Here is a 27,477-nt window from a genome sequence, read left to right as displayed (position 1 = left end):
CTGCAAGCAGGAGTTTTAGATTAGTTCCTTCTTTCCCTCCTGTGTTTTTACTGTTGTCTTTCTGCTGTAAGATGTCCCCTCCAGTGCAGTCAGTCATTCAGGTAGCTGCTGCCTTGTCTGTCTTTCAAACAATGTTAGTGTGATTGCAGTTTGTCATGCATGCAGGAATTGATGGTTAAATAGTTACATCTGTTCTTCCTTTTTGTTTCATGGTGGCTACATGGGAGACAGAAGAAGGTAATGATGATGTCTTCTTTGGGGATTTTCATAAAGCACTTTTTACTAAAATCTAATGTAAATTTGGATGTTAAAAATCAATCTTCCCCTTCTTTAATTACACTCTTTTCATTGGTAATCACCACAGCTTAAGTTAAGAAGTGAAGGTTTCCTAACCCTATTAAAGTACTAATTGATGTTTTATCATTGCATCAAACATCCAATAACTGAAATTAAGCTACTCTAAGCTTCCCATTCCATTTAATGACAGCAAAAGGGGTTTCACCCTTACAAGTGAGAGTGGAAAAAAAAGATCCTGAATGGTTTCTTTCTTTTTAGGAAAAGTCTTTGCCAACACAGATGACTCAGTTTGCTTGCTGGGGATGCGGAGGCGCAACCTGGTATTCCAGCCCGTGGCTGAGCTCAAGACTGAGACAGACTTTGTGTATGTACATGCTGCTTACATCTTAAACACCTCAGCACAGCCTTCAAGTCAATCCTCCATACTGCTGACACACAGCTTTGCCAGCTGTTATGCTCCACCTTTGTCTTTGGCCTACATTTAGGCAGTACTTTGCCATAATTGTTCACTTGGGGTTTTATAACAGCTCCCTTCATGCTTTCTCTTCATTCTCCTTATGCCTGGAGGTCTCTTGTGAATTCTGGGACTTCATTCTCCTTCCTAGAATGTCTTCACTTCTGGCAGTTCAGTGGGGCAGCATTTTTTGTGTGCCAGATTTGGTATTACTCTTAACTATAAGGAATCATAGAATTGTCAAGGTTGGAAGGGACCTCAAGGATCATCCAGTTCCAACCCCCCTGCCATGGGTATAGACCCCTCACACTAGATCAGGTTTCCCAGAGCCACATCCAACATGGCCTTAAAAACCTCCAGGGATGAGGCTTCCACCCCCTCCCTGGGAACATCTTCAGTAAAATCCCTTCCTTCCTTCCTTCAGTATTCCGTCCTTATTTCTCCCCATTTTGGGTCAGTGTTGACAGAAAAACCTAGAATGACTTAGGTTCAACCTCAGAGCTCATCTACTCCCAACCTCCCTGCCATGGGTGAGGATGCCTCTCAACTAGGCTGCTCAAAGCCTCATCCAACCTAGCTTTCCACATCCCCAGGCAGGAGGCAGCCACAACCTCACTCTTCCCCCTCCTACTGAAGAAAGCCTTCCCCAGATACAGTCTAACCCTGCTCTCCTTCAGCTTCAAACCATTCCCCTCTGTCCTGTCTCTAGACACCCTCATGGAAAGTCCCTCTGCAGCCTTCCTGTAGGATCCCTTCAGGTAGTGGGAGGCAGCTCTAAGGTCACTCCCCAGAGTCTTCTCCAGGCTGAACAACCCCAGCTCCCTCAGCCTGTCCTCACCCCACCATAAATGTCAGTGTCTGAGCCCATTTTTAAGGGAGCCCATTACTGCTGGTGGTGTGAAACATGTCTAAGCCATTATCTAAATCACTTTCTTTTTTCCCCACCCCACTTGTGACACAGGCACAGGATTCCCAAGGAGCAGTGGTGGCTGAAGCTGCGACCCCTCATGAAAATCCTGGCCAAGTACAAGACAAGTTATGACGTGTCAGATTCAGGCCAGCTGGAGCACGTGGCCATGCACAGCACAAAGGAGGCAGAAACTGGAGCCATCTAAGCCATCACTTGTTTGTATTGTTGTAGTAGGTGCACACTGAGTAACAATGCTTTAGGATTGTTAGAGCTTTGGTTTGTAACATTTAAATTATTGTACCAGCACTTTATGTGACCCAAGACCTTCAGCTGTCACAGTTCCTGTTCTGTTTTTGTGTTCTGTTTGGAAACAACCCTAGCATCTGATACTGTCAGTAAATGGGCTCACCTACCCCTTAAGAGCAAGTGCAGCACCCTTCTATGCACTCTAAGTTACTCATCTACTGCACTGTGAGTACTTACACCCAAAACTGAAGTGTAGGTGGCTAGCTTTGTGTTGAGTTACAGGATATGCTTAATGTATCTGAAGTGAAATAAAATACTGTTGCAACCACCACTATGCTCCCCTGTGTGGATAATGGGGGAGAACAAGGCTTTAGGGAGGAGTCTCTGTGCACAGCAGTGAAGGGGAGAAGCACCTGCCCTCCTTCCCTAAGGGTGCAGGAAGTAGACAGAATCATTGAGGCTGGAGAAAATCCCTAAGATCATTGAGTCCAGCTGCAACCCAACTACCCTGACCACTAAACTGTCTTAAAGCTACATCTTCTTGAACACCTGCAGGGATAGGGATTCTACCACTTCCCCAAGCTGCCTGTTCTAACCCCTCACCATGCTCTCAGTAAAGAAAGTTTTCCTAATGTCTAACCTAAACCACCCAACAACTTCTGCTCTTGCTCACCTCCTATTGCTGCTTGCTTAGAAGAGACCAACCCCAGCCCCACTCCAGCCTCTTTTCAGGCAGCTGTTGAGAGCTATGAGAAGGCAACTGAGGTTCCTCTGGAGCTGTCTTGCCAGGGGCAACAACCCCTGTTCCCTCAGTCTAGCCTCAGAGCAGAGGTGCTCCAGCCCTTGGATCATCTTTGTGGCCTCCTCTGGATTCACTCCAACAGCTCTGTGTCCTCCTTACGCTGGGGCCAGCTGAACTGGAGGCAGTATTGGAGGCAAGGTCTCAGCAGAGCAGAGTCCAGGAGCAGAATCCCCTCTCCTCTAGCTGCAGCCCAGCACATGGCTACCTTCTGGGCTGCATGAGGGCAGTGCTGGCTCGGGGAGCTTCTCAGCAACCAGCACCCCCAAGGCTTTCTCCTCAGGGCTGCTCTCACCCCACATACAGGCAGTCTGGCTCTGTGCAAAGGCCCAGTTGAACACAACAGCTGTTGATCAGTGGTTTGACCACTGCAGTTCACCACAGCACAGAGTCCCTCTAGCTGTCAGTCTTAAGCAAAGGAAGCTGCAATCATTACACCAAAGAGAAATGTGTCAGTAGGAGAAAAGCTCTTTATACATTCAAGAGCAGCCCCTTCAAACACACCATGTAAAACTCTGGAGTTCTGCATATACAAAAATATTTACTTTATGCTCTATTCATTATGTGGGGGGGAGTCAGGCTTCAGGAAAGTGTTAGCATCAGTCTTTGCCATACAGAGCTCAAGTAGGGCTAGATGGAACATCTTGCACAATAGGTCTCACCAGGACAGCTTTCAACTGGTCTGTTGGACACTGTTAAAAGCAGCAAGGAAGACTGAAGTTGCACCACAGCAGTGTTAAAAGTTACTACAAACCCCTCATGATAGTCACACAGATTGGCTTGGATGGGCAGCAGCAATTCATCGCTTGACCCAGGAGGGATCTTTGGTGAGATCTGCATTTTCTGGGCCAAGCACAGCTTGCCCACGAGTGCTCTTCCCAACTGCCAGATACCTGCAAGGAAAGACCAGAAGTGAGAAGCTGCTGCATGCAGTTAGGTAAGTTAAAGATAGTCTCTCAGGAAAGAGTTTCTCAGTGGGGTTTGTTCCCCACTCATCACAACAGGATAGTCTCCAAAGGCTAACCAGCCTGTCTAGCTCCTTAACCTTGCATTATTCAGGAGTGGAATCCTTTGGGCCAGAAGAACCAGCTCCTCCAGCCAACAGGTGCATGGCTGAGTGTGCTCTCTCCAGCCACTTTCTAGACTCTTCAAAAGTATCAGTATCAGTATCACTAAGGTTGGAAGAGACCTCAAAGATCATCGAGTCCAACCTCTCACCACAGACCTCATGACTAGAGTAGGGAGGCCACTACTGCCCACTGCAGGCTTGAATTCACGACCTTCCCATTAAGAGTCTTATGCACTACCAACTGAGCCACATCTGCCTGTCAATCTACCAAAAATTCAGAACACAGGAGGAAGTAAAGTTCCAGCTGCTGGAATGCAGCCAGCAGGCCATCATTAACATCTCTCCTGCTAGGTTACTAAAGCAAACTGAAAAGTGTCACCAAAGGGCAAGAGAAGAAATCCAAGAACATTACAACAGCTTCTGCAAACTACCCTTCTTCAGATGAGGTTTCTGTTCGCATTCTCCTAAGTGCAGCACAGACTTACTTGTTTGCTGCATCAATCAGGTTATCACTGCTGACTGCAAAGAGTTGTTCTCGGTGTGTCTGCTTCATGGCGTCTGAAATCCCATACAAGAAATGATCCATTCCTAGTGAAGACAAAACCACAGCCCTGTTGGTGCCCTGGGATCTCAGCTACAGCTAAAGGCATGAGTGAATGCTAGAAAGGAGGAATGGAGACCACTGTTCTGAGACAACACCCAAGGTCAGAACTAGGGAGTCATGTTCTGAGGTAGAGAGTTTCCTCTTCAGGAAAAAGGATACTTCATGTCCTGTTCTGACAAGTGGCCAAGGAGGCCAGTAGCATCCTGGGGTGGGTGAGAAGAGCTGTGGTGAGTGGGTCCAGAGAGGTTCTCCTTCCCCTCTACTCTGTCCTGGTGAGGCCCCATCTGGAATAGTGGGCCCCTCAGGTCAAGAAGGACCTCAGGGAACTTCTTGAGAGAGGCTATCAGAGCCACAAAGCTGAAGGCAGTGGAACATCTCCCTGGGAGGACAGGCTGAGGGAGCTGGGGCTCATGAGCTTGGATCAGAGGAGCCTGAGGGGTGATCTCATTCATGTTAATAAAGATGTGCAGGGCAGTGTGAGAAGGATGGAGACAGACTCTGCTCAGGGATGTCCAATGACAGCACAAGGGGCACTGGGTGCAAGCTGGAGCAGAAGAGATGCCATGGGAACAGAAAGGAAAACTTTTTCCCTGTGAGGGTGCCAGAGCCCTGGAGCAGGCTGCCCAGAGAGGTTGTGGAGTCTCCTTTTTTTTGAATCAGGAGACCAAACTTTTTATTTGCTTGCACTGAATGTCCCTTCAAGCCTGGAATTGTTTCTTTAATCCACCTCCACCTCCTAGCTGTATTCACCTGACATCAGGGAGCACTTTGAGTGTGAAAACTGCAGTAGTGGTGGTTCTTAAAAGGCAGCACCAGGACTTGAGTGCTTGGTTGAAGCTGTCTTACCTCTGCCAAGTACAAATTGTACCAGGTGATGCAGTTGAGCAAACTAAGCATTTTCTTCCCTTTACAGTTAGGACATAAATAAATAAATATAGTGACAGCTCTGAGGCTGCAGAGAACAGACCTTTATCTGAAGGAGCTATTGGTGCATCTACAGCAGCAAAAACTGCTAGCTTGGCTTCATCGATGTCTTGTTGGGTGAATTCTCCACGTCTGGCCCATTCCACTGCTCTTTCAAAGGTTTTCAAGGTGGTTAATGAGTTTGGGTCTCTTGGAAGAGAAAAAATGAGAGTCTAATTAATACAATTAATTACTTCACCCTTACAAAATGAAAGCCTGCAGCTGCTCTGTTGTCACATCACTCACAGTTTACTATGCACCACACAAACATACAGAGGTGAAGATTAAACCAAAAGATAAACTTCCTTTTTTCTGTGACAAAGAAGGTTCAGTTGCCTAGAAGCAGTTGCAAGAGAGCATGCAGAGAACTGGAGCTAGGAGATGGTAACCCAGCAGTGTTTGCTGCGAGGGCTTAGCAAGCATCACTGCCAGGAGTACAGCAGCAGTGTTACTGATCTGCTGTATCTCCACCAAGCTGGTCTTCTGCTACACCTGGCTTTGCTCTCTGTAACAGGTTAACAACTACTGACCTGCTAACCAGGACAAGTCCTACCATGTTGAAGCTCCATTCTCTATGAATCAAGGCAAGGCTGCCCAAATTGTAGCTGGGAATCCCCAACAAGCACTCTGCTAGTCTGCTGCTGCTCTAGGAAAACGATGTCAGCCAAGACTCCAACAAGTCAACGTGCGGGGTCCTGCATCTGAGTCAGAAGTAGTTCTTCAGCATGCCGGTGGTGAGATTCTGGAATAGGCTGCCCAGGAAGGCTGTGGCTGCCTCCCTGGGGTGTTGAAGGCTAGGTTGGATGAGGCCTTGAGCAGCCAAGTCTAGTTGAGAAGTGTTCCTGCCCATGGCAGAGAAGTTGGGAGTAGAGGATCTCTGAGGTCCCTTCCATCCTGAGCCATTCTAGGATTCTACCCACAGGACACTTTCAGCAAGGATTATATCTAATCATTAACACCTCCAATTCAAATGAATTCAAAATGCTTTGGCAAGACCAGTGCAAGGTTCTGGATTGGCACAAAATGAGGAAAACAAAATGAGAAAGCCCTTCTAGCTCATCAGCAGCAATGCTTTCTGCTAAACCTCTGACAACTCCAGGCAATCACCTAAGGAAGCTGCACATGTCCAAGCTCAGGACCTCGGGGAGCAGCATCATTCTTCTTCCTAGTCTCAAATTTAGAGTAGGCTTGAATTCTCAGGGCTTTGCAGCCCAGTAAAAAACAAGAGGCAGGCAGTTTTACTGAACTCTGGTACTAAGATTTAAGTGCAGAGTCACAACAAGCAGAGATAACAGAGGCTTTCTCAAGGATAGAGAAAGTGAGGAAGGGTTCATGATATTCATTCAGCAATTAATCTTTACATCAGCAGCCCTGAATCACTTCCTGGTTATTTCATCTTTCTTTCACTTCATCTTGAAAGAGAGCTCCAGCTAAACCAAGGCACATGCAAGTGGTCACCTCTCAGGCAGGGAACAAACCAACCCACCTGTAGGAGTAGAAAGTGAAGATGCCATTGTGGCTCAGTTTAGCACCTCCACCATAAGCTCCTCCTTTCTCCCTGATTTCTCTGTGCAGGAATTTAGCTGTCATCAGCCGTGCAAGAACTCGAAGGCTGCAATGAGAGAAACACCAACAGCAAAGATGGGAAATGGACAATAGCAAGAGCCTCAACTTCCTCTGAAGTTTGCCCATTTGCAATGCACTGTCTCTTGTAATCTACAACAAGAGCAGTACTCAGTATTGACTAAAAGCTGAGTGATGAGGCAGCACTGGCAAAATGGCACTGCCTTGGAACATTCCCTGACTATTTCCCTTTCTTTCACTCTAATGCAATGTGAGAGCAGACTGCCAAGCTTTGTTACATGCAGTAACATTGTCAGAGGCATCCAAGCAGGCAGGGCTGTTTCATCTGGAAGTTAGGAGACAGCAGCCCCTGCTTACCTGATCTCAGCCTTTATTAAAACAGGTCCCTAGCCACACACAATTACTCCATAAGGATTTTGTGACAGCTGCACTGCAAAGCATTCTCTACCAACATTCCACTTTCTGTGCTCAGCCCAACACTTCTCATTCGGTTTTCTGCTATGCAGCACATGCAAAAGCTCCCTGCTGGCTCTGCTTCCCACCTTGCATAGTCTGCAGCCGTGTAGGGAACTGTTCGAACGCACTCCCCAACGTAGTTCACTGGGAAGGGAAGGACAAAATGGGTCTTCATTGGGCATGGCTTGAAAGTAGGATCCTAAGAGAAAAATGAATGCATTATGGTCACAGTTAGCAGAGGTGAGACAATTTACCCACTGGAGAGCTCTGGCTTCTTTGAGAACTATGAAATTCTGCCAAGCGTACAGACAAACAAATGCTAAAGCTCTGCTTGACCTACACTGCAGCCAGGGACACTTCACTCTTGCCCCTATCACCAATCCAGCACACAGAATCCAGCAAGCTAAAGAACAGACACTGGACATCAGCTCCCTATCCTTGCACAGCAGCTTCTCAGTTGTGCAGAAGCTGTATTAGTACCAAAGACTTGCTATGGTGTTACTTGGATTGAAACAACTCTCCACAACTCTCCCCCTTACGTGGCCTCACAAGTCCATGGTCACCACACCACGTTTCAATCCATCTACTCCATTGCAGATACACAGAAACCAAAACCCACCAAGAGATGCAAACTAGTCATGAACAGCAGCAGCTATGTGCATCAGCTCAGACATCCCCTTGCAATAAACTCTCTTCTTCCCTACAACCCCACCTCAGAACTCTTCATGTCCCCAGGCCCCTGCAGCACCTGCTGCTTCACCTCTCTCATGCGTGCACCTGCTTGTGCACTTCCTCAAGCACCCCCAGGAGCTTTTATGGCTACATTTCAATACTCCCAAGCTTCTGGTAACTGCAGAGACCAATTCCCCAGCCCTTCACATAGCTCCAGCTGATGGGCCAAGCACAGCAGCATCCACATCACTAATCAGCAAGCAAACCTATGGGCTGAACTCTCCCTGCCTTCCTCTCAAAGGAAAGCTCAGGGTGTGCCAGGTGGTTTTCCAAATACAGGTTTTCATTTTTACTTCATTGTCACTGATGCTCTAGTGCCAGGTGTCACTCCAATTCAGAATCATTTAGGGAGGAGTGAAAAGGAAGGAATGGACAAACTGGAAGTGACAGCACATGAGCCTGGTTCTGAAGGAAACCCAAGTTAAAACCCAAATAAGCCTCACTCCCAGGAGGCAGCACAAGAGAGCGTTTGCCTGCATTTGTGGACACAGCTGCCCAGAACCAAAGGGAAGGTGACAAACGGGATGACACAGAGGGATCAAGAAGTTTGGTGGCTAGTTCAAGGGAACAATCCAGTCAGAGGGTAGAATTGAAGGGCACATTATGTTCAGTGCTGTGCTCCTAAGTAGTAAAGGAATCTGTAAGAGCTGGAGATGGACCATTAGTACCAGCTAGCGCCCGGGAACACCAGTATCCCCAACCAGTTATGTACTTACATTAACTAGTTTCCTTGTGATCTGCAAATCAGGAAGCATTTCACTTCCCACAGGTCTGGCTTCTGAAGATTTCTACAAGAGACCCAAGCCCTCCAGTTAACAATTTGTGGCAAGGACACTACAAATGCAACCTGTGGCCTCAAACCCCTTCAAACTGTTCCCAGACTGTGTCTTCACAAACATAAGCAAGCTACTCAATTACTTCTTTATACTTGAAATTCTAAGCAAATGCCAAATGCATTTTCTTCCAGGAGAAGACTGGCACTGAAAGACACCAAAATAGGGATTAAATGAGCCCCAGTAAGCTTCAGACTAACATCATGGGTAGGGAACTGGGAGCTTCTTGCAGTCTCATCAAAAATGAAGACTGATCTGCATATTGACAGAGCAGATCCTTTGTCCATTTCATTGAATCAAGCACAATTTGTGCCAAATGTCCTGAGCACCCAGATGACAAAACACATTCCTAAAAGCTGTGGAGCTGCATGTCATGCCCTATTTCCTTTTGGCCAACATTTCAGTAAAGCTCAGCTAAAGAAGAAATTCTCATTGTATGCAACAGAGAAAGAAAGAATTTCTTTTTCCACATCCCAGGCAAAAGCAGCGAGGCCAGGGGGAGGCCTGGCAGCTGATCCAGAGCATCATCACTGTCTGCTTTCTTGTGCTGAAGGCAGCCTCTGTGGCAAAACACACAGCAGCTGATCACAGAGCTGGCTCCTGCAAAGCTATCTTTGTGTGGACACAGGACCTGAGTTTAAAACCATGCCCTGACACAATGGCCTTTACACATGATCCAAGTGACTGTGCCTGATGCCCCAGCCACGACTGAACTCATCTCTTACCTCAATCACATGGGGACGAACAGGTTTTCTCTCTTTCTTACTTCTAGCTATGCCCTTTATAAACTTCTCTACTTCTTTAGATGCCTCTGATATTTGCTGAGGTGCTGCATTCACTGAACACCTGTTAAAAACATATACTGAGTTGCAGTAACTTTTTGTCTTTTCAGATAGCCTTCTGTGATTGGCAGCACTGCTTTGGGGTGCACAGCACTGCTTTGGGGTGCACAGCACTGCTTTGTGGTGCAAAGCATTTTCTAGTAAATCATCAGTCTAGCTGAGAGGTGTCCCTGCCCCTCCAGACGGTGGGGAGCTTTGAGGAGATGATCTCTGAGGTTCCCTCCAACCTGAGCCACTCGAGGAGTCTATGACCTCCCATTTGACACAACCCCAGTACTCTCAGAAATGCAGATTCATAGCCCATGGTATCTCTTTAGCCCAAATGCTCCTTGTCTTTCAGCTGGAGCTCACCTGATGTTGTCACTGTTCAGCAAATACTTCTTAATGCGGGGCAGTTTGCGGAGGACTGGTTTCATATCAGCCATTTCTGCTATTCTCTTCATCAGCTTCACCTGGAGGGGAAGGGAGGCAGAAAGAATAGAGACTGAGCCAAGAGAAAGAATTAGCAAAGGCAAGCAATGCAATTCCAATCTTGAGGAACTGGGCCTCACTGAAGGATGCCATTCATTTCTCACCTGATCCATGCCACCAAACATTTCTTCCAGCTCCCCAGAGGGTGTCAGGTTTTTGCTGGCTCTGATAGAGGCGTACAAATGCCCAGAGTCTGGAACCCCATTGGACAGCTCCTGAGCGCTCGTCTTAACCAGCACTCTGAAATGTTCTTCCTCCTCAAATCGGGGGCTGGAGAAGAGCAGGAGCAGGTCTTTAGGTCCCAAGTGAAAGCACAGCAATGGAATTCGTAATACTGCATTAAAGTAACACTGGAATGGCTCAGAGATCATCCAACCTCCCCACCATGGGCCGGGATGCCTCTCAACTGGACTCAGCTGCTCAAGACCACATCCAACTTGGCCTTCAACACCCCCAAGCAGGAGGTAGCCACAACCTCCCTGGGCAGCCTATTCCAGAGTCTCACGACCCTCCTACTCAAGAACTTCTTCCTCAGATCCAGTCTAACCCTGCTCTCCCTCAGCTTCAAACCATTCCCCCTTGTCCTGTATTTAGACACCCTCATGAAAAGTCCCTCTGCAGCCTTCCTGGAGGATGCCTTCAGCTATTGGAAGGCAGCTCTAAGGTCCCCCAGAGTCTCCTCTTCTCCAGGCTGAACAGCCCCAGCTCCCTTAGCCTATCCTCATAGAAGAGGTGCTCCAGCCCTTGGATCATCTTTGTGGCCCTCCTCTGGACTCACTTCAACAGCTCTAGGTCCTTCTTATGATGGGGACAGCCAAGTTCAACAAAGAGCTTTTAAACTGTTAGTTCTCCACTTTATCCACTCTACAGCCATGCAAATGATGGAACGATTAGGAACTGAGAGCCTCTAAAGTCACAGCTATGAAAAGCAATCCCAAAGTAGGGTCTCTACGAAGAAGAGAAGGAAAGTGAAAACCCCAAACACATGCAAAAATAGAAAGGAACTCGATGTACTGTACTTGTTAAATATTTCACTCCACAAATGCATCATGTCTGGCAGATTTCTATCCAAGCACAGAGATGAAAAGAGCACACCCTGAAGAAAAAAAACAAAACAAAACACAAAGACCCCTTTCACAAAAGGCAGCCAAAGCAATGGCTTGGAAATGCACAACTACTGCTTATGAAAGAGATGCACTGATGCCAAGCCAAAGCTATCACAAACCCACTTTAATGCAGGCTGTGCTACTCCAGTCAGAGCAGACATGAAATGTGATTTTCTTCACACAAAGCAAGCCTGGCAAGCCATAGATTCACAGAATGGGTTGGGTTGGAAGGGACCTTAAAGATCATCTAGTTCCACCCTCCCTAGCCATAGGCAGTGACACCTCCCACTAGATGAGGTCACTCAAGGACTCATCCAACATGGCCTCATGCAACCATCCCTCTCCAGCCTTCCTGTAGGATCTTTTCAGGTACTGTAAGGCAGTTCTTGGGTTTCCCCAGAGTCTCCTGCAGGCTGAACAAGCCCAGCTGCAAGTTTTCAATGCACATCAGCTGCCCCTCTGCCTGGAAGCCTTGCCTGCCCCTGGCCTGCAGAGCTGCTGCTGCAAGCATAACGTGCTTCTGAAGCTTGTGATGGATTTACCTGTTCGTACACATCCAGGTGGGAATCATCTGGAATGATGTGTGGGCTGACATACATCCCACCTGTTTTTAGTTCTATTTTCTGGGCTTGTTCCCTGTAATCAAGGGCTCCACATCCCATCCTGTGAAAGACAAGACAGGCTCATCACCCTTTCCAGTGTATACCAAAAGCAGGCTTTGCAAAGTGGACTGTTGAAGCCAATACTAAGGTAGCAACTGGACAGCTCGAGGCATTATAGAGCAAACAAATACTTCACACCTTATAAAAGCTGCACACCAAACCTTTCACTGAGAGCTTCCTGTTCCTTCAAATGGTGTATTAAAGAGTATGTTTTATGCCCAGCCTTGCTACCATCATCTGTGTGGAACTGCATTAATGAGCATAACCTAAGCAGTTCTCACCAACAAAAAGAATTGATTCCTCCCAGCTCAGGCCATTTGTTCTGCTCTGTGCCACTCCTTGCCCTGAAATGGGCTCAGCATTTCTGTGACCACACAGTGAAACCAGACCAAAAATCTATCCAAGTGAAAAGTTTCATTTCTGCTGGGCTGCTTTTCATTTATATGAACTTTGCAGTCTGCTCAGAGACTGCCTGTGATGGGGCCGGGGAACGAGGCAACGCGGAGGCCACCTGAGAAGGGAAAAGGAGTTGGCAACTACATGGGGAAGAGGGAAGGCCATTGCTTGTGCAGAACATAAACTTAGCAGCATTTCTCTTCTGCAACAAGAGATGCTGAAGACCACTAAGAGCAATGTTCATTCAGTAATGCTGTACTATGCAAGAAGCAAACCTCTCACTTGGTAATGACGTTGCAGAAGAGCGGCACGTATGGTTTGAGCTCCTCAGGAAGCGTGTTCAGGCTGGAAACGGCTCGGAAATAAACCACCCCATTGGTTGGCTGAGCACAGTACTGGACAGGAACATCATCAGCTAAGAAGTGGAAAAAAAACCACAACAAAAAAAACCCAAAAGCAAAGAATAACCAACAACTTCCTGCTACAAACACAAAAGCAAAACAATTTCTTACAAGCTCTTCCCGTTCAGAGTTACTCCCTGTTAGCGCTTCAGTGCCACTTCTCGTTTAAACTTTGCACACTGCAGGGAGGCTGGGCTCAGGGGGTTTGGTTGTTTCTCTTCAAGGCAAGGACAATACACCTGGACAATCTGAAGAGATACTGTTGACAGAGCTCACATTCAGATAAATGAATGGTAGTTTTTATTTCTGAACAAGTCAAGAAGTTTTTCCTCCCTTATTCTTTGCCTCCATCTCCTCAAAAGGGTGCTGGAACAAGTTGCCAAGGGAAGTAAGTTGAGGCCCCATCCCTGAAGATATTCAAGGTCAGCCTCAACAAGGCTCTGAGCAACCTGATCTAGTGGAGGATGTCCCTGAGGACTGTAGGGGGTTGGATTAGATATGGTTTGAATTCCCTTCCAATCCAAACCATTCTAGGATTCTGTTCTATGAGGCTGTACAGTCTGCAGAAGAGAAGGCTCCGAGGAGACCTAATTGTCGCCTTCCAGTATCTGAAGGGGGCCTACAGGAAGGCTGGGGAAGGACTTCTCAGGATATCAGGTAGTGGTAGGACTAGGGGGAATGGAATGAAGCTGGAGGTGGGGAGATTCAGGCTAGATGTGAGGAGGAGGTTCTTCACCATGAGAGTGGTGAAACCCTGGAATGGGTTGTCCAGGGAGGTGGTCGAGGCCCCGTCCCTGGGGGTGTTTAAGAGCAGGCTGGATGAGGCTCTGTCCAGCCTGATCTAGTGTGGGGTGTCCCTGCCCATGGCAGGGGGGTTGGAACTAGATGATCCTTGTGGTCCCTTCCAACCCTGAATGAAACTATGAAACTATGAAACTATGAACTGACCTAGAGCATTAGAGCAAACACATCAGAATTTTCACAAAACCAGGTCATTTCAGCATCAAAATGATGAAGTACTTGACACCTGCTGGTGACTTTCACAGTTAGAAATATAAGAGAGAGTAGGATTACCTGCAAGATTTTGACAGAACTCTAACAAAACTGAGACCTAACTTCTCGTTTCCTATCAACCCACGGGGCAGCCACCAGCAAAGCAGGCAGAAACTTGCACTGGAGTTAGGAACAATACTAATTTTTAATTGTTTTTTTTTCTCCCCCATGGCTCCTGCACATCATATTCTGTAAAAAATGAGCAGGGAGAGAGAGCAGTAAGGAAGGCTTGCTGCACAATGTACCTGCCCTGGAAAAGTGGTGAGATTGCTCAAGAGCAGAGGAGTGCACTGCCTGGGGGCAGGGCAGGCAGCAAGGAGATCACATCAGCAGCACTACAGCCTGGACTGGGACTGCTGAAGGCAGTAGAACATCTCCCTGCTGAGGGCAGGCTGAGGGAGCTGCGGCTCTTTAGCTTGAAGCAGAGGAGGCTGAGGGGTGACCTCATTCACATTGATAAAGATGTGAAGGGCTGTGTGGGGAGGACAGAGCCAGGCTCTGCTCAGTGATGTCCAGTGAGAGGACAAGGGGCAATGGGTGCAAGCTGGAGCAGAGGAGGTGCCATGGGAACAGAAGGGAAAATTTTCTCACTGGGGGTGCTGGAGCCCTGAAGCAGGCTGCCCACAGAGGTTGCAGAGCTTCCTTCTCCGGAGACATTCAAAACCTGCCTGGATGTGTTCCTGTGTGACCTGCCCTGGGTGATCCTCTAGCAGGAGGGTTGGACTGGATGAACTTTTGAGGTCCCTTCCAACCCCTAACATTCTGTGGCTCAGTGAAGGGCGAGTGGCTGATTGGAGCTGAGAACAGCCCCATGCTGCCCCTCAGAGGCGACAGCCAGAAGCACCTGCAGAGCCACTGCATGCTGCCTGCTGCAGAGCTGGTGGACTAGAGAAAAAGGACCATAACTGGGGACAGCAAACAGAGAGGAAATGTTGCTCTGTTTTCCTCTTTGCAAAGCAAACATCTGGGCAAACAGCAGGGTAACAAGCCAACAGTACCCTGAGTCCTTTGAGGATGAAATTGTCATTACACCAACCTGTGAGCCTTGTCTCCAGCACTGTGAATGGGATTCTGGGCTCGATGTCGGTCACTTTTAGAAGCGGAAGACAAGAGGTGTCATCAGGCTTGCTTTGAAAAGCAATTAATTCCAGACCTTGCAAGGAGAGCAGAACACCAGCTTGTCATTGTCAGCTTTTAGCAAAAGTGCTATAAAAACCCACTGAGCTGATGCAGAGAGCAGAAAAACACAGGAGTTTGAGGTTTGGAATTTTCTGTCTACAGCTCATTCAGACATCACAGAAATTCTGCAGGTTCTCACCTTGCAACAGCAAACAGAACACTCCACAGTTCTAAATTCTCTTTCCAACTCCTCTTCACATCCTGTTTACAGTAGCATGCAATTTAAACCCTGAAGAAGTGGTATCTGCCAGCCTGTCCTGTCACCCACCTCTGCAAACACCAACCCAGAACTTGCAGATTAGAAGCTAGCTCTTACTAGCTGGAAGGTAAGAACCCAGCTCTTGCACTGATGCAGCTAAACTGTTGTTTCATTTTACATTTCAGCCTTTCAGATTCTGGTTGGTCACCCCAAAGTACTTCACCAATTTATCTTCTTAAGTAGAAAGTCTCATCTGATTTTCTGCTCCTCTATCCTCTGTTAGTATCAAAGCTTCAGAAGATGAACATCACTCTTTGGAGGGTATCTGTGACTGTGTTTTACAAAATTAGATGACTGACTAGGGTTTCTAACTTGAAGTTATTGTCCAGAGTACAGTGAACACATTATTTTTAAGCTGACTTTTAAAGTAGGCAAGAAATAACATTACAAACTAGAAGTTTGATAGAGGCATGGAGCAGATCTCTATGTTCAAAAGCAAACAGCTTCAAAGTAAATATTGGAATTCATCCTGTACCTAGTGCAAGTTAATGTGGGAAAGAATAATTAAATCAGTAGTTTAAAACAGTTTCCTTACTTCAGCCCTACTAGAGACATTGAGAAGTCTATTTCTGGGCATAAAAGCTTACAGATAATATCAATCACACACTGGAGTGTAAACACTACATTGCACAGGGACACAAATACTTAAACTTCCAACAAAAGAACCATGCTGGAGAGTGCATGAGAACTTAAGATATTCCACAGAACACCACTGAAAAAAAGATAAAGGGCTGTGATTTTAAGAAGTTCAAAAACACAGCAAAGCATCTTAACCTTTTTCAAAGATTTGGGATTTTTCTTCTTCAGAAAGAGCATTGACCTTTTTTCCCAGCTTTTCTGCTTCCATTTTAGCTTGTTTATCATGGTAGTCTTCCTCTGGACTCATTGACAGAGTCAGTCTGTGTGGGTTGTCCTGCAGAAACATATCCCAAAAGAAGGCATTTTTCATTGTGAGGGCAGCTTCCTCCTGTTTTGCCTCAGATTATTGCTGCAGCAGCAGATAAAAACAGTCTGTGCATCACTGGGCTCACACACTATCAAAACCATCACAAACAGGCAATGTGAACTCTTCATTTCATCCTGAGCAGAGTGATGCAAGGGTGGGGAACGGAGGCGGCTCACCACAAGAACAAGCACGAGCAACTTTCTGTTAGATTTAGAGAGAGTCAGATTCCCTACAGCCAGCACTCCTCATTACTCATTAATTAAAACAAGATTCAACAGCTGTACATAAGGCTGTAAAGCAGCATGACACAAGTTTTATCTGGAGAATGCTCTAAGATGGAGAATCTGCTTAAATGCAAGAGGGTTTCATTAAATCCCTTCTTCAACCTGCCCAAGCTTGAGTGCACTCAGATCCCCTATGATGATGCAAAACATGCCTGCCTTAGCCTGCTCAAAAATGTTCCAGCTCAGTCTTGCAGCCCAGAGAGCTCCATGCATTAAGCAACTGTCACAACTGCTGTTGGATTTCTCTTTGTTTGTATCAGACTATGGAATTCCAGCACCAAAATTCCTCAAGCATTTAAAATTAGCATGTTTCAATCAGAAGTGCTGCTGGCATTCTACACCTAAAATTAGGCAGTATGGTTGTGAAGCCTTCTGTTTAATTCTAATTACAAGGCTGTGATTTAAAAATTAATACTGAAGGGTATTTTTTTCCCCATCAGTTTGCCTACCTTAAAATAGGTTTTAACTTTTTCCTGCAGAAATGTGGGATTTTCTTTAAGGCACTGCCTGAACCGGGAGACTTTATCTGCAATCTTCAGCAGCTCCACTGGATCTCCATCTTGATTCCAGCAGGAAGATATATACTGAATGGGAAAGAGTAGTTGGGTAAGCAAGATGATCCATCTGCACAGCCACCTCTGTGGCCACCTATTGAGACCCCACAGTTTGTAAAGACAGGCATCAGATTTCTTTGCTCCTAAAAACACATCACAGAGGAGCACACAAACAAACTTACTGATGTCAGGGCAAGTCCAAAACTTGTAGACTGATGCTTCATCTGGATTTCAATTTTGTGAAGTAGAGCTTCAATCCTATCTTCCTCAAATCCTTTCCTTTGGGAAGGGGTGATGAGAGAAGGAGACCACATCCATTAACACTGATCATTTTGAGTGAAGTTATGGAAAGGAGTTACACCATGGATAAAGCAAGCATCACAACATCATGGCTTCCACACTCCATTCAAACTGGTATGAAGTCAACTTTCTAGGATGTGTCATTTAGCAAAACTAGTATCACTAAAGGAGAAGCTGAAGGGAACTGGGGTTGAAGAGGAGGCTAAAGGGAAACCCCATCACCCTTTACAACTACCACAAAGGAGGCTGGAGTGAGGTGGGGCTCTGTCTCTTTTCTCACTTGTTGCATGTGAGGAGTCCAAACAGAGAGCTACAAGAATGACTGAGGAACGTGAACATCTCTGCTAGGAAGAAAAACTGAGAGACCTGGGGTTGTTTAGTCTGGAGAAGAGAAGGCTGAGAGGGGACCTTATCAATGTCTGTATCTGATGGATGGGTGTCAAGATGAAGGTGCCAGGCTCTTTTCAGTGGTGCCCAGTGATAGGACAAGGAACAACAGGTACAAGTTGGAACAAAGGAGGTTCCACCTCAAATGACAGATGCCTGGAGCAGGCTGCCCAGAGAAGTTGTGGAGTCTCCTTTTCTGGAGACTTTCAAAACCCATCTGGATGTGTTCCTGTGTGACCTGTGCTAGGTGATCCTGCTCTGGCAGAGTGGGTGGACTGGATGATCTCTGGAGGTCCCTTCCTACCCCTGACATTCTGTGATTCTTGAAAATTAGGTACTACTCACACAATAACTTCATCCACTGTTCTAGAAATAATCTCTTTCACAGTATCAATGTCTCTTTCAGCAATACCCTGTAGACCCACGCTGAAATAAGCTTCTCTTGTTGAGCCATTAAACCTAGAATGAAAAGATATTAGTCTCAGTGATAAGTATCAGAACTTAAGCAATAAACTTGCCAGGGGAGGCAGAAGGGGAAGAAAAGCACTTGTCACCAAAGAAGCAAAGGTAAGAGTGCAGAGAAGAGCTAGCAAACTCCTCTGAACAGCCAAGATGAAAACCTCAGCTAAATCAGGGCACTGCAGCTGGACCATATTTTTATCTACCCATTCTTCTTGTTCACTGCTTCAAAAAATACAGCTTTAACTTCTAGTGAATTGTTTTGACAAGCTCAAAATCACACTTAGAATGCTTTAAAGTTCATCAGGAGAAACTCTTAGCAAGTTTGACTATTAAAATAAGGTTATTGTGGCATAAATTGCCAGTATGAGAGACGACTTCTCCCAACTTAGTAGTGAGTGGTTTGGACTTTTAAACATGAGCCAGCAGTGTGCCCAAGTGGCCAAGAAGGCCAATGGCATCCTGGCCTGCATTAGCAATAGTGTGGCCAGCAGGAGCAGGGAAGGCATTCTGCCCCTGTACTCAGCACTGGTTAGGCCATACCTTGAGTACTGTGTCCAGTTCTGGGCCCCTCAGTTTAGGAAGGACATCGAGACACTTGAATGTTTCCAGAGGAGGGCAACAAGGCTGGGGAGAGGCCTTGAGCACAGCCCTGTAGGGAGAGGCCGAGGGAGCTAGGATTGTTTAGCCTGGAGAAGAGAAGGCTCAGGGGAGACCTTATTGCTTTCTACAACTACCTGAAAGGTGGGTGTAGCCAGGAAGGGGTCAGTCTCCTCTCTCTAGCAACCAGCACCAGAACAAGAGGACACAGTCTCAAGCTGTGCCAGGGGAAGTTTAGGCTCAGGGTAAGGAGAAAGTTCTTCACCGAGAGAGTCATTCGTCATTGGAATGTGCTGCCCAGGGAGGTGGTGGAGTCACCATCCCTGGAGGTGTTCAAGAGGGGATTGGACGTGGCACTTGGTGCCATGGTCTAGTCATGAGGTCTGTGATGACAGGTTGGACTTGATGATCTTTGAGGTCTCTTCCAACCTTGGTGATACTGTGATACTGTGATATTGCTATAGTGTTGAAACAAAGTGCAGCACTTACCCAACAGCAGGAGAAAAATCTGTACCAACCCCAGACTCAATTAAGGCTTTGTAAAAAGGAGAATTTGGCCCATCAACCAAGAGTGAAGACAGCAGGCTTAGTGTGAATGTTTCAAAAGTGTCTGTAATGCTGAAAAAGAAAAATGAATACTTAAAAATTAACCTACAAACATGCAGTACCAAGTTAATTTCAGAGGAACTGCCCCTATGAAACAACACAGAGGAAGCAGGGAAGAAATAATTGTCTGCTATGAGCACTGCAGCACACCTTAGGGAACTAAGAGAGTTCTGTGTCTTTCATGAGTAATAGCTAGCATTAAAGCAAGTTAAATTAGGCTACAAGGGTAGATAAAATTAGTAGTAAGGTCATAAAGACCTGCACATGGCAAGAAGCTGAAAAGACTGGAAGCCAATGTTTCCATTGAGCAGCTCTGCAAGACAATGGTTGATTTTTCCTTACAGCTGCTAAAGACAAAAAAATCTGCTTAACAATTAAACTTTCATTTACTAAAGCAGGATTTGTCCAGCTTTCCCATGGCACTGTTTACCCTAAAGGTACTGGGGGACACAGCATATGCCTGCAGCTTGCTTAGATTTCTAAACTGAGCCTTTGATTCTGAATCTCATTTTGATATACTTACTCTGTCAACAAGTAGCTAACACTGACAGTTGTCTGCTTGGAAGGGTCAGCAGCAAGTGAGTCTGAGCCACATGTTATGCTGTGTTCTCTCTGTAAAGGAAAATAAATACATTGGATGCAGACTAAACTCAGATAAAGGGTTGCAAGACAAAAATTGACTGCTTGCATCTTCATAGCAGCTGAACAAACAAATAAATAATTCCATCTGTCTGGCCTAAACCATTACCCTGCTACACGCAGTTTCTCCAGTTCCAAGCCTGGATGCAGAGTTTCTTTTTGTTTGTATCATTTTATCTTTTTATTCTTTTTACTTACAGGCTTTTCCCAGAGTTGCTGTTTTGGGATGTCAGTGTTTGATTCGATTCTTTCAAACCTCACCAACGCTTCCTCGTGTATTTGCTTCAAATGTTGCTCCAGTGGGAAATTACCATAGGTGAAAAATCTGCATTTCAAATCAATAATGAGGAGTTACCACCAGGTTTGACAAGAAACTTACAGTGACAGCTTTTACCAAATTATGAATTCCCTGTGTTTTCCAGTCAGGTACATCTAGAAAGGAGCATGCTTTTAAGGCCCCCTAGGTTAAAGTCCCACCAGTCTGCATAAAACCCACAGATCTCCTGGTAAAATCCCCACATTGTTCACCTTCTGGTTTATGCTTTAGAGGCGACAACAAGCTAGAATTGGATTAGCTGCAGCAATTTCTTATGCTCCTCACATACAATGTGTTAAATCTGATGACCTGTCTGGGTTTTGCAGGTCAGTCAACCAAGCACATTCCCATAACTACAAGAAGCATTGATGACTTCCAATGGATTAAATATGAGCACAAAGTATCTAATCTTAATCCCACATTAGAATTCAAACACAGCTAGAGCAGAATACCTTGGATCATGAGAAAAAACAAAGGACACAAGCTGATGTTCCATAAGTGAATGAATCAGACTAACCAACTGACCACAAATTGACATATCACTTTCAAATGGACTTTTGGCTCAAATACTCTATTAGTGCCATCAGAACTAGCATTCAGCAAATGAATACCCATTACCTAGAACCTGACACAGCAATGTGTGACTCTGGAGCAAATGAACAGCCATGCATTTGTGGCTTCTTTTTATAACTTCTTTTGATTTCCAAAAGGACCCCTAGTCTAATCTAGATTATTTGTAGCATGCTCCCTAATATTGGCACCAAATAATTGTGCTTCATTTCCCCCTAACTCCAACCAGTTCAAGGTGAAACACCTGTAAACAAAAAAACCCACAATAAATGCTCATCATGAAGCAGGCAGACACACTGTAGAGTATCCACCAGCTCTCCTTCCTGCTTCCAACTCACCCTTCACTCTCTTCCTACAGCAAATTTCCTGGCTTCAATGTTGCCCTCACTGCTGCAGAGCACAGGTTGTCTAAGCTGCTGGCCATGGGAAGGGAAACTTTTATTGATGCTCTTCCCCTCTCAGAAATACCAGTAGAATGCTAACAGGCTATATCATGCAGAGTCAGTCAACAACTTCAGGTACCTGGAATTGCTTGGATGATAATGTGTGGCATGGAACTCTTTAAGCTGCTCCCATGTAAGATCAGGAATACATAATGGATCTCCACCAGATATTACACCGTAAGTGTGATCAGGAAGGATTTTACTCTGCAGGTGCTGCATGAATAACCTCTGGTTATCTGTCTTCAGAGGAAAACACCAGTTTTCAGTAAAAGTCAGCAAAACACATTTTACAAACAACAGCTGTTCAGAAAGACCTCAAACTCTAACTTACACAAGAACTGCTCCACGCATCAGCACTGGTCTGTTGTACTTTAATAAAACTACACTATCATAGGATGGCTCAGGTTGGAAGGGACCTCAGAGATCATCTATTCCAACCTGCCCACCATGGACAGGGTCAACTAGACTTGGCTGATCAAGGCCCCATCCAACCTGACCTTCAACACTCCCAGGCAGGAGGAAGCCACAACCTCCCTGAGCAGCCTATTCCAGAGTCTCACCATCCTCATACTGAAGAGCCTCTTCCTCAAATCCAGTCTAACCCTGCGCTCCCTCAGCTTCAAACCATTCCCCCTTGTCCTGTCTTTAGACAGCCTCATGAAAAGTCCCTCTGCAGCCTTCCTCTAGGATCCCTTCAGGTATTGGAAGGCAGCTCTAAGGTCTCCCCAGAAGCCTTCTCTTCTCTAGGCTGAAAAGCCCAGCTCCCTCAGCCCCTCCTCACAGCACAGGTCAATTTAATCATGTCCCTTTAAAAGAAAATCCTACAATAAAATCCATTAAAAAGGATCTCTTTTTTTGACATGTAAGCAAACTTTTGACAGGCTACTGTTACTATCCATGTAAATTTCACTAAGGAGGAATGCTGCAATGATGCCACTGATAAACCTGCAGCTTAAGCCATTTCACCCTCTAGAAGACCTTAAACCAGTCACAAAACTTACAAATGCCCCTTTCATTTCGTTAAAAACAACTCCTTTGAAGACCAGAGGTGTCTGAGGATCAGATGGGTTCTCATGTTCTAACCTCCAACCTTCTTGCCTGAAAAAGTTAGTAACAGGAAATGTGAGGAGTCTGAAGGTTTGGGGTTAGTTTTTCTTAAGTTAAGGCTTGCATACCTTAAGCTGCCCACATCTTACCAGAAATCCAGCTGCCGCAAACATGGAAAGAAAGCTGCATCCAAGTAGACCGACAGGAGATTCTGAAAATCCTTGGGGTTTTGGGTGGAAAATGGATAGAGTGTGTAATCACTAGCTGTGTATAAAGAAACATTAGAAGAACAGAATTTTAGCGAGTCTGAGATGCATTTTGCCCCCATTTATTTTTAATCTCTCCTCTGTGTAACAGCCAGAAGTGAAGGCACTCAGTAAACAGGCATTTTTCCAGAGGAATACTGTCTAATGCTGCTATTATTTTATCATCCAAACTTTGCTCCTGCCATCTATTTAAGTAATTAAATGCTTTGTTGCATACTATAAAGATCCACTTCTACTGGGACTTCAGAACTGCCAAATGAACAACGTAGATTTTGTTGCCTTGCCTGCTTAGCTTTTTTTTTCATCTCTCATTCAGAATCTTCAGACTTCCCTCTCTGAAAGGAAACTGAAGAGAGCAGGCAGCTCTGCTGCAATAAACCCTCACACATTTCAAGCGGTATCATTTCCTTTGGGCTCACCTGTGAATGCATTCATGAAAGTGGACAGTGATCTGTTTAACATTTTGAAGAAGGGATCTCTGCAGGGATACTTTTGGGAACCACACAGCACAGTGTGCTCGAGGATATGAGGGACTCCGGTGCTGTCCAGCGGAGTGGTCCGGAATTGGATACTGCAAGACAGAGAGCAGCCAGAGGAATGCAGCTGTGGGTGATGAAAAGTCCACTCACCTCCTCTCAGCAGCTGTCATTTATGGCAACATTACCCCTGCCTAGGAACTATCATGACAGACAGCAGGGCAGAGTCTGTGAGTGCTGAAGATGCTTGAGTGCTCAGCCACCTCTCCCAGAGGGTCTACAACCTCTGCACTTCTATTTCTGGGGGCGGTACAGAAGCTTGCAGCACATAACTAAACATATTTCTTTTTTACCCAGAAGGTTTAAAAAAAACCCAAAACCAAAACAAACAAAACCCAACCAACCAACCAAAATAAAAAAAGAACCAAAAAACACCCAAACAAAACACTTTCTGGAAGCTTATAGAAAAAGGAAGTGGTTTACATCTTGCAACTACAAGGCAGTTTAGCAAAAGTCTAGCTTTCAGCTCACTAATTGAAAAGAGGTGATAATAAATTTAAAGTAGTTTAGTGGAGAGCCATAAAGATGGCTGAAGACATGCCCTGGAAAAAGGGGCTGAGAAAATTTAGCTCCTTTAGCCTGGAGAAGGCCAGGCACAAGAGGACTCAATAGCTGCCCTCTAACATCTACAAGGAGGTTAATGATGAAGACAGGTTCTTTGCATAGATATGCATGATTGAAGACATGAGACAATGCTGAGAAACTGAAGCAAGGGAGGCTCCAGTCTGACATTAAAGAACATGCATGGTCAGACACCTAGAGCCTTGCCCAAAGAAGCTTCATAATCTCTGTCTTTGGAAGCTTCCGAGGCCCACCTGGAAACATATTTGAGTAACTGCAGCTGAATTAAGGGCTGACCCTGCTTTTGAGCAGCGTACTGAACAGATATGACATCTGTTTGAACATGAACAACTAAAGGCATCCCAAGGAGGGGCTACTACCCTTTGTTATCACAGAAAAATGCATCATGAAGCTGGGTTATAATTTAGGAACCACCAGGAGATACTAAGATGAAATGTGCCATACATATATCAATGGCTTACCTGAACAGATTATTGGAGTCCTCCCGAGCCACATGTAAATACCTGGCTCCTGTGGTGTCATGACTAAGCTTCACTGCAGTCAGGAAGAGCTCAGGAACAGCTGTCACCTGCATCAGAAGAAAACATCTTCATTAGAGTGTGACTGTAACCAGGTCAAATAAATCACAGATGATAGAGCAATGATCATTTATTGATCCTGTATCTTATATTGCCATACACAGTATTAAATAAATCCTTTGTTCCTGAGGTTTCAGTTGGGGGGTGTGTGGATTAAGTCTGTGAATGGCAAGGTTTAAAAGAAACCCAACAATTTAAATACACTTCAACCAAAGCAGTGAAATCTCCTGGCACAGATATTAATACCAGAAGAATATGATTAGAAATACAACAAAAAGGCACACACTGAAACACCAGTAGTTATGGCAGCAAAAGAAAAATCAAGGATTTCAGCTGTACCAATTTCACCAGCCAGCAGCCAGTGAGGGTCACACTGAATGCTCCACACATACAGCAGATGCACAAACTTCCAGCTACGTTATTTACTCTACAAGAGTTACCTCCCTGGAGAAACGCGTGTCACCCGGAGAACTGGGTCACAGAGAGGTAACCACAAGTAACTACTGCAGCTTTTTTTTTCCCCACTGACAGCCCAGAGCACCCACAGAAATACTTGGTGCGCAGACTCTTGGCCTCAGTGAGGTCTTTCCAGCCAAAGGCAGGTATCTATACAGGCACCGGAGTAACCCAGGCGATGCTCACCTGCTTCACAGTGAACCCGTGGATTTGCTCGCCCACCCGGTACTGCAGCGCTCTTTCACTAGCGGAGAGGCTCTTCCACCTCCACGACCTGCCATTCAAACACCTGGAACAACAGTCCCCCAGTCAGAACCGACAGCCCCCCAATCGGAACCAAGAGGTTCGCCCCGGCGGCGCCGCGGCAGCAGCGAAGGAGCTCTCTATCACCCCTCAGCCCCGCGCTGAGGGACAGCGCCGACGGCAGACCAGAGACAACTGCCCAGCCCCTGGGTCTCGCCGGCCTCCACCGAGGCGCTGCCCTTGGGACGCGGGCACCCCCAGCCTGCCCGCACCAGGCCTCCTGGACTCTGCCAGGGACACGCTGCGTCGTTCCCCGTCCTTCGGCCGAGACGGACGAAGCCAAATGCGGCACGGACCTCGCCCAGGCCCGCAGCGGGGCCCAGGACAGCGAAGGTAGGGCCGCCTGTTCCACGGGAGCGCACAGCAGAGGGGCTGGGCAAGGCAGGGGAAGGACGACTGGCAGGGCCCCACCACCCGCTCCCTTCGACTGGCCCCCGATCCTCACCGGCCGTGGCCCAGCAGCCCAGCCGCCGCCCGGTAGCGGCTCCACATGTCTCAGCACCTCGGCAGCGGGACAGGCCGGGCCGCACAGCACCGCACCACAGAGCCCCGGCGGCGCAGGCGCCCTGGTCCCGGCCGCATTGGCGGCGGCGGGAGGCCCCGCCCGGGAGGCTGCGTCCGGGTTGCCGCCGGCCCGCCCCCGCCGTAGCGGTCGCGGTAGCAGCGGAACGCTGGTACGGTCGTCCTCAGCTGCTCCCGAGTCCTCCAGCAGAGCTCGGGGAGCCGGTTTGGCGGCGGCGAGTGCTTGACCCGCGTAGGGGAGAGGCGTGGGGGAGGGTGGGCCCCGAAGCGGGACGGAGGGGCATCGAGGCGTAGTAGAGGAGGAACACAACCGGGGAAGTTTAGGGTTGTTTTGTTTTGTTTTGTTTTGTTTTGTTTTGTTTTGTTTTGTTTTGTTTTGTTTTGTTTTGTTTTTTTGGGGGGATTGACCTCGGTGGGGAAAAGCTCCTGGAATTGCCTTTGACAGTTCAGGAAGATCTCCGGATAACCAAAGGCTGTGTGGGTGGTAAAGGTTGGTGGACCTCTGAGTCGAGTGTTCCAAGGGCAGTACCTCTCCTTGCCCAGGTGTTGACAATGCATCTTAGTATTTTAATGCAAAAAGTCTGTGAGGAAAACGAGCAAAGTAAGCAGGATTAGGAAACTGAGGCAAACTTTTGGTCCTGTGTTTGCAGGGCCTTTACCTGCTGCACAAGGCCTTTTGTGCAAGGGCTGCGGGGTTTAGGTGCACCAGGAGAGATGTTCTCCCAGTCAGTGTCATAACAGGGAGCTCAGTGAAGCTGCACAGGATGTCCTTGTACCTGCCAGGAAAGTGCTGGGCCATGCCTACACTGCTATTCCTTCCCTTTTCCAAACTACTAAGATTTCTAGATCACAGAATCACAGACTCAAAGAATTTCAGGGGCTGGAAGGGACCTCTAAAGATCATCTAGTCCAGCCCCCCTGCCAGCGCAGGATCACCTACACCAGAGTACACATCCAGGTGAGTTCTGAGTATCTCCAGAGAGAGAGACTCCACAACCCCCCTGGGCAGCCTGTTCCAGTGCTCTGTCACCCTCACAGTGAAAAAGAATTTCCTCATATTTGCATGAAACTTCTTATGCCTCAACTTCCACCATTGCCCCTTGTGCTGTCTGTCACTGGGCACAACTGAGATAGATGGAAAGCTGATAACTGATTTCACATCCCATGTTCAGGCGGGTTCCCAGACAGCCAATAATTGTGACATGTGGCCACTGAATTACAAGTGCCTAGTTTCTGAATGTAAAGGTCTGATTATCTGTGTGGCTGTAAGAGGCCTGATGCCACAAGAGGAGGCTGTGTGGGGTTTCAAACAAAACCAGGGCAAAGAACAGGTGTTTGGCACATTCCATGCTGCTCATCTTTAGTTCTGTGGCTATGATGGTAACTGAGACGGTTGGAATTTAAAGTATCCTGGGAATTTTGGTCTTTGCTATCTCTGACCTTTTCCTCCGCTTCAGTGTCTGGCATGCAGTTGTTTGCCTTCTACTGATGCCTGTGGTCATTCACGTTGGGGATTTTATTGCCCTTTGAAGCCCTTCTCCCCTCCCCGCCCTGCCCTGGCCTCCATCTCCCCACCAGCTGGACGGCTCCTGTGCACTCGGTGCCGTTCATTTCCTCTGCTTTTCTCATCTGTATTTTCTATGTCATTTTCCCATTTCATTAATTTTTAAATTAAATTAAAAAGCCAATAGCTTGCTGTAGTTAAAGTCTGGATGTTGTGCAGTATCCTATAGACCCTGCCATCTATCCTAATTACGCATCTTTCTC

At 46.6% G+C, this 27,477-nt stretch overlaps 2 protein-coding genes across 7 annotated transcripts in view; one reads left to right on the top strand and one right to left on the bottom strand.

The window, feature by feature from the left end:
* Window positions 1-2,238, top strand: part of PFKP (phosphofructokinase, platelet) — a 42,768-nt gene extending 40,530 nt beyond the window's left edge. For all 5 annotated transcript variants that reach the window (XM_068146291.1, XM_068146293.1, XM_068146294.1 and 2 more), the window contains 2 exons: window positions 556-661; window positions 1,713-2,238. In XM_068146291.1, the coding sequence (XP_068002392.1) occupies window positions 556-661; window positions 1,713-1,866 (260 nt within the window). In that variant the 3' untranslated portion in view covers window positions 1,867-2,238. The remainder of the gene's footprint in view (window positions 1-555; window positions 662-1,712) is intronic.
* Window positions 2,239-3,156: 918 nt separating this feature from the next.
* PITRM1 (pitrilysin metallopeptidase 1) lies at window positions 3,157-25,721 on the bottom strand. 2 transcript variants are annotated; one of them, XM_068146287.1, is made up of 27 exons: window positions 25,634-25,721; window positions 25,072-25,174; window positions 24,313-24,419; window positions 23,153-23,304; window positions 22,617-22,731; window positions 22,422-22,518; window positions 21,500-21,660; window positions 20,290-20,416; window positions 19,976-20,064; window positions 19,336-19,464; window positions 18,133-18,246; window positions 17,283-17,379; window positions 16,996-17,130; window positions 16,091-16,229; window positions 14,915-15,031; window positions 12,707-12,839; window positions 11,909-12,029; window positions 11,280-11,356; window positions 10,365-10,530; window positions 10,141-10,241; window positions 9,673-9,793; window positions 8,831-8,902; window positions 7,469-7,581; window positions 6,829-6,954; window positions 5,347-5,492; window positions 4,261-4,363; window positions 3,157-3,599 (listed from the first exon to the last, which is right to left on the bottom strand). In XM_068146287.1, the coding sequence occupies exons 1-27, from the start codon at window positions 25,678-25,680 to the stop codon at window positions 3,506-3,508; spliced, it is 3,102 nt and encodes a 1,033-aa protein (XP_068002388.1). In that variant the 5' UTR covers window positions 25,681-25,721; the 3' UTR covers window positions 3,157-3,505. The 2 variants fall into 2 exon arrangements, with proteins under 2 accessions (XP_068002388.1, XP_068002389.1); XM_068146288.1 differs by lacking the exons at window positions 22,617-22,731; window positions 23,153-23,304; window positions 24,313-24,419; window positions 25,072-25,174; window positions 25,634-25,721 and having other exon boundaries at window positions 21,500-21,656; window positions 22,422-22,510.
* Window positions 25,722-27,477: the final 1,756 nt, after the last annotated feature.

Source organism: Melanerpes formicivorus, unplaced genomic scaffold, assembly GCF_026170545.1.
Source record: "Melanerpes formicivorus ecotype bairdi unplaced genomic scaffold, bMelFor1.0.p_v2 SCAF_13, whole genome shotgun sequence".
Classification (NCBI taxonomy): domain Eukaryota; kingdom Metazoa; phylum Chordata; class Aves; order Piciformes; family Picidae; genus Melanerpes; species Melanerpes formicivorus.
The sequence above is the reverse complement of the archived record's forward strand: the minus strand, read 5'-3'. Positions and strand labels throughout refer to the sequence as shown.